This window comes from Petaurus breviceps, unplaced genomic scaffold (assembly GCF_028583685.1).
Source record: "Petaurus breviceps papuanus isolate PSGF00001 unplaced genomic scaffold, PetGlider_PUasm1.0 37, whole genome shotgun sequence".
NCBI classification, from domain to species: domain Eukaryota; kingdom Metazoa; phylum Chordata; class Mammalia; order Diprotodontia; family Petauridae; genus Petaurus; species Petaurus breviceps.
Window position 1 is genome coordinate 20233604 of NW_027186296.1, and position 6450 is coordinate 20240053.

Consider the following 6450-nt stretch of genomic DNA (forward strand, 5'->3'; position numbering starts at 1 on the left):
TGTAGAATGAACACACAATTCACATATTTGAAGAGCTAGATAGATCACTTGAACTTGGGAGTTCTGAACAGCAGTAGGGCTAAACCCAATTAGAGGTCCATACTAAGTCCAGCACCAATGTGATGAGCCCCTGGGGTTAGGAGGATTCTGAAGAAGGCTGGTTGCCAAAGGAAGAGTTAACCAGCCCAAGTCAGGAACAGAGCAGATTAAAGCTTCCATGCTAATCAACATTGGGATCAGACCCTTTAGTACCCTCTCCACTTCCAGCCTGGGTGAGACAGGGAGACCCAGCCTCAAAAAAAAAAAAAAAAATAGTCCATAACTCAACACAGTGCTCCTAATTTCAACACAACTCCAGTTCTGCCTTAGTTCCTCAGTAACTCTGGCTTATGTACTCACGGAACCAACTGCCATCATTGTAGCTTCTCTGTGTTCAAAGTCTACCTGTAAGAATTAGAATTTTTGTATCTTAGAGGGAGATGGCTTCAGAGCCTTAGCCACTCCCTGATAACATTCTCCAAGGTATCTATGCATGCTAATATTGCCCTGTCTTCCTCACCCCATTTATACTTACTGTAATTTTTGGATTCCACCAGTGTCCCCTACCCCCACCTTCAACCATCTCCTCCCTTTCTGCCCCCACCTCCCTAGTCTCAAAGGGACTTGGAGTTGGAGGGAGCCTATAAAAGCCCATCACCTAAGAGCCGGGGACAGGCTTGCTGTAACCAGTGCAGAGGTGCAACTGAAGAGCTAATTACTAAACCCTGAACATCTTGTAAGACCATGTCCCATCAGCACTGGGGATATGAACCAGGCTTGAATGGGCCAGAATGCTGGTATAAGGCTTTTCCTATTGCCCATGGAAAACGACAGTCTCCTGTGGAAATTGAGTACTCTAAAATGCAGTATGACGGTTCTCTGAAGCCTTTGAAATTCTCCTATGACCCTTCTACTGCTAAGAGAATCGTCAATAATGGTCACTCTTTCAACGTTGAGTTTGATGATTCCACTGATAAATCAGTGTTAAGTGGAGGGCCCCTGATTGGGAACTACAGGTTGATCCAATTTCATTTTCTTTGGGGTTCCAGTGAGAGCCAGGGCTCTGAGCACATTTTGGATGGAAAGCAATATACAGCTGAGCTTCACTTGGTTCACTGGAATACAAAATATGAGAGTTTCAAGGTTGCTGTGACCAAGGATGATGGACTGGCTGTTGTTGGGGTCTTTTTACAGATGGGAACTACTAAACCAGCTCTTCAAAAAGTCATTGATGCTATGAATAAAATTCAAACAAAGGGTGAAGAATCAGTCTTCACTGACTTTGACCCATCTAGTCTTCTTCCTGAGTCCTTGGAATTTTATACTTATCCTGGCTCACTAACCACTCTCCTCTCTTGGAATGTGTAACCTGGATTGTCTTACACAAGTACATCTGTGTGAGTCCTGAACAGATGGCAAAGTTCTACAGCCTTTACTTCACTTCTGCTGGTGAAAGTCCTTCAAAACACATGGTATGCAACTGGCGCCCAGTTCAGCCCCTCCATGGCAGGACAATTAGAAGATCATTCAATTGTTGATGTCTGAGAAAAATGACCCTCTAGACAAGCACAAAGCAGTCTGTACACTGGAGGCATCTCTACTAGTCCCAGTCGTTTTGTATCTGTACCTGATAATTCTTTCTTGTCGTAGACCAACTTTAAATGTTCTTAATGTGTGAACCCAATAACCTACAAGCGCAGACCCATGTGCAATGCTTGGCAAGGTGATTTTGACCTGGTGCTTTGGTGATAGCAATGCTTTTTCTGTGACAAAGAACCAATAATAAAGAATACTACAATTGTTCCTTCCCATGTAATAGGGCACATGAGTGTCTAGAGCTGTAAACTCTAAAGCTATTTTAAAAATATAACAAAGAAGAAAAATTGAAGACAAACCTCCAATAAGTGATTAAATTGCATCACTATAAAGTGTAAGAAGGCAGAATTAATAATAGTGATTCTAAGAGGTTATATTTAAGATATTGAAATATCATTTTTAAAAATTCTTACATGTTTGTAGCTATGTAATCTTTAAAACAGGGATGATGTTTTGTGAATTTTGAATTATTATCTATAAAAACATTTTAATTATAGTTATAATACAGATTATATTTCCATTCAGAGAACATATACCATAACTTAAAGAAAAAATTAATATTGTATTTTAGATATATGTTGGCTAATAAAATAGATAATTATAAAAAAATTTGGGGGGGGGGGATTGCAACTGCTTTTGGTAACTGTGAACCTTTTTCTCCTTTTCCAAAGGAGAAAGGAGGAATGTGTTATAGAAACATCAACACTAGCTGAAAACTGGTTCTTTCTAACACAACCAGGGCCTGGTCCCATTAGTATGAAACACATAAAAACTTAAGTAATGATGAGAAAGCCACACTGGGAAATGAAGAGCTCCATGGTTCAAGGAAGAGGAAACAGAAGAAATGTCTTGGTTTATAGAAGGTATAGTCACATAAGAACAAGAAGAGAAAATTTCCCTCTCTCTCCCCAAGACTGACAGTAATTGAGAGGACTTGAACTATTAGGAGGAGACTGAGTTGACAAGAGAAAAACTGTGAGAGTTTGTGCGGGAGAAGATAGTGTCTGAATGTTGCATCTACCCGAAGTACCATGGATAGTGCCTAGTGCTGAAGACAGAATCATCAGATGTTTTAAAGCAAGCCCCTAGAGATCATAAAATCCAGTCCCTTCTCTGTCAGATAAGGAAATCAAGCGGTGAAAGATGAAATAACACGCCCAAAGTCACACAAGTAAGTAATGGATCCAGAACCAACTCCCAGGTCAGTGCTCTCCTTCCACTAAATCACACTGCTTCTCCGTTGATAACTGCACAAACTAAACATTTTTTCGACCTAATGAATTCCGGAAGTTTACCTGCAGGATTGCTGGTACTGCAGTCTGTACTGGGTTTCATCTTCACCTTTCTGACTTTGATGAGCTTTGTCTATAACTCCCCAATGTCTAGCATATTAACGTCTTCCTTCTTATCTCTAGTCCTTAGCTTCTATCAATATGAAGACAGAAAGATAGGCATTTGTCAAGTGACTGTGGGGAAATGAAAGAATGGAATGGTGAGAAATTGGGAGTAACATAATCCTAGGTCTTACCACCCCCACCAGCATGTAAATTATTTAAAAGTATGGAAAGAATTCAACAGTAACACTGTGATTTGTGAGCAGATACCTCTTATGAGTGACCTTATGGATCCTTACGGAGCACCCTATTGAATGGAAGCTAATGGACTTTTTCACCAAACTCCCCTTCCATTCTGACTTGGTTCCCCTCAACTGTGCCTTATCTGTCTTTCTTACCCTTTTTCCATCTGTTTTTCTTTTACAATCCATAGTTTTCTCCATCTCTACCTATACAGCCCCCAGGAAAGGAGGGGGATTTTCTGAATGCTGAAGAGGAGATGGGTGGGCTAAAGGTGGGAAGGGAGAGGAAGGAAAAATATGAAAAGGTTTGCTTTGGTACCAGGAACTTCATCTGGTGCCACTGTTCTGCAACCAACGCCTCTAGCTTGGCTCTTTTTCTTGACCCTTCCCACTGATCCTTTCTCCCCTTCTTGTCATCCATCCCTAGGGGTTTCTCATTTGCCAGGGCTGCTCATCTCCAATCCTCCCTGCTCCCTTGGCCCAAGGGCAATGTGACTCAGAGCGGTCACCAGCCCACGGCTTTCCAGAAGCTTATAAGCCCGACTAGGAGAGAACGGGCCGAGCTTCCCCTCGGCCCGGCCCTGCCCCCGCCCTATTCTCAGAGCTCGGCTCACTTGGCCTCCAGCTGTCAACCTCGAAGCTGCTTCCTGAGGCCCGGCCGGGGCTCTAAGTGGAGAGGATGACCAAAACAGAGAAGGGGAACGGGGAAGCCAGTTGGGCTCTGCGTGGCGCCCTGGCCGCTGTGGCGTTGCTTTCCGCACTCAACGCGGTGGGCACGGTCTTCGCGCTGTGCCAGTGGCGCAGGCTGAGCGAGGCGCTGCTGGCGCTGGAGGCGGAGAGGGTTCAGCAGGCGAGAGAGGACAGCGCCCTCCGCACCTTCCTCCAGGAGCTGAGTCGAGCTCCCCAGGACATCCCGGGTAACCCCGAGCCAGATCTCCCCGGGGCTGCGCGGAACAAACGCAGTGATGCTGGGGAGCCCCAGCCACACATCCGGGCGGAGAACCAGGATATGCTGATGATGATGACTTATTCCATGGTGCCGGTAGGCGTAGATGCCGTTTCCCTCTTCCCCCCCTCATCAGGTGCTTCCACTCTGGGGTGGGCGGGAAGGTGGAAGATTGAGAGGGAAGACACGCTAAGTTTGCAAGTTCTGGGACAAAGCTTTGGGCCTTTAGGGTCCACACTAACCCAACCTAGATGCCACCTGGACGCCTCTTCCCAAATACATGTTTTAGCCTTAGGACTATGAGGAAAGGACATTAATGTGGGGATGTACTCTTGAGGGTCTGCTTCCCTTGCCTGAAAGTTTTTGAAGCTTCATCTGTCTGTAGAGAACCTATGTTGGCATGTGAAATGGTTGCATATGTGCATATTTGTAACATTGCTTAGGTATTTGAGCTTTTTTAGGTTCAAAGGTATATAACTGTATCTGACACAAGAAGAGATTGCACTTTCAAAGGAGTTCTGGATTTTTAAGTACAAGATTTCCTAAGATTTAAAAAGAAAAAAATAGTCCAAACCCCGCCCCCCATCTCTCTCCTGCCCAACTAAAAAAGAAACATTCTCTTTGCCATGGGCCAGCTGGTGAGATTGTCTGACTTCCATTTAGGTGGAAAAAGAAAAACAAAACTTCAGTGCTCTCAATATTGCCCATGAAAAAAGAGATCAGGGCCTAGTTGCTGCACAGCTTTTGGAGGGAATTTAAGTGGATGGTTGATTACTGTTATTCTAATGCTTAATAACCACAGAATGTTCATTTTAGATTTTAGGATCATAGATTTAGAACTGCAGGAGATTTCAGAAGTCATCTGGTGTACCCCACCTCCTCATTTTACATCTGCAGAATCAGGGGTGAAGTGACTTGCCAAAGGTCACACAGGTAATAATAGAGTAGAAATTTGAACCCAGGTCTATGACTCTAAGTCAGGTGCTTTTTCCACAGCACACACATGAAACAGTTCCTTAAAATTCCTTTCAGAATTTAGAAATTTATTTAGCCTTTAGAAATGCATTATTTTTGCAATTTTAAGTTAGTGGGCTACTTTACTGATTTTAATTTAATAATTACCCAGCAATTACTTGTAGATTGAATTGACCTTTCCTATTTCATTTCATTATTAATTATAATTACTGTGGGTTTATTTCACTTTATAATTAGAAGGAATTCAGTTCTGTCATCTGAAGTCAAGGGGTGTAGGAGGTACTTTTGAGTACAAGATTTGTGGAGATGTCACCACTCAAAGTCCTATTATTATACAGAATTTTAATATCTAAAACAAACTAAAAGATTCCTAAGATTATAAGGAAGCAAAACTCATGCTTGGATGATCTCTTTCAGTAGATGACTTCCAATTCCAACCTTCCTTTCAGGCAGTGTCATATATTTAAATTCTGAGCCCTCACCCCAAACAAAGATTGCAGAAAGAACCCCTTTGCTCTTCCTCTACTGCAAAATTAATGCCTCTAGGAGAGTCTCTTGTCTCCCATACTTTTTTCCTCACTGATCTAGCTGATATTCATAGTCTGTTTGGTTAGTTCACCCATATGCTTCCAACCGTAAAAATAGATCGATAGAAGAAGAATGCTATCTGGTGGAAATTGTTTTTAACAAATATATCAAAACTGTGTCCTTATATCATAATCCATTAAGTGCTACAGGCATGAGGAAAGGCCAGAGCAACAAATAAGCCTGGAAGTCGGTCTTCCTAAATTTTCTTTCCTTTGACAATCTAAAGTTCAGATTTGACTCTTAAGAGGACCTCAGGTCAATGGCACTCTAACATAGCAACTTGTTTATAGAGAATTCTGCTAGTGAAAACATCAAACTTGTTAACTAGTTTGCAAGAATTTATTTATAAATCCAAAGGCATTACTTTACTTCCAATAATATGTTGAGCATCATTGTCTAATGGAGCATGATCTTTCCTGAATACAGAAGATGCTACTGACCTCATGAAGTCAGATTTGGCACTTCTTTACAAGAGTAATCAGTTATACCTTGCCCATCACACTTGCCTCTTTGTTCTCCCTTATAGGCCATGGCACACATAAAAAGCAGGGTGGGAAGAGAGGAGGGATACCTGAGTATCAAGGAGGACGTGGCATTTTTCAGGAAGTATTGTATTTACTCTTGGGTCATGCTCCTAAATTCTTCTCATGTTCACTCTCTACTTTTCTCAGAAAAGAAGACTGCTCTCTCTCTCTCTCTCTCTCTCTCTCTCTCTCTCTCTCTCTCTCTC

The 6450-nt window shown here is 42.4% G+C and overlaps 1 protein-coding gene and 1 pseudogene across 1 annotated transcript in view; both read left to right on the top strand.

Annotated features, from left to right (window-relative positions):
* The first annotated feature begins 783 nt into the window (after positions 1-783).
* On the top strand, positions 784-1646 carry LOC138168497 (carbonic anhydrase 2 pseudogene; annotated as a pseudogene).
* A 2131-nt stretch (positions 1647-3777) lies between these two features.
* Positions 3778-6450, top strand: part of GLDN (gliomedin) — an 84094-nt gene continuing 81421 nt past the window's right edge. The window contains exon 1 of the mRNA XM_069098051.1: positions 3778-4253. Within this exon, the coding sequence (XP_068954152.1) occupies positions 3891-4253 (363 nt within the window). The 5' untranslated portion in view covers positions 3778-3890. The remainder of the gene's footprint in view (positions 4254-6450) is intronic.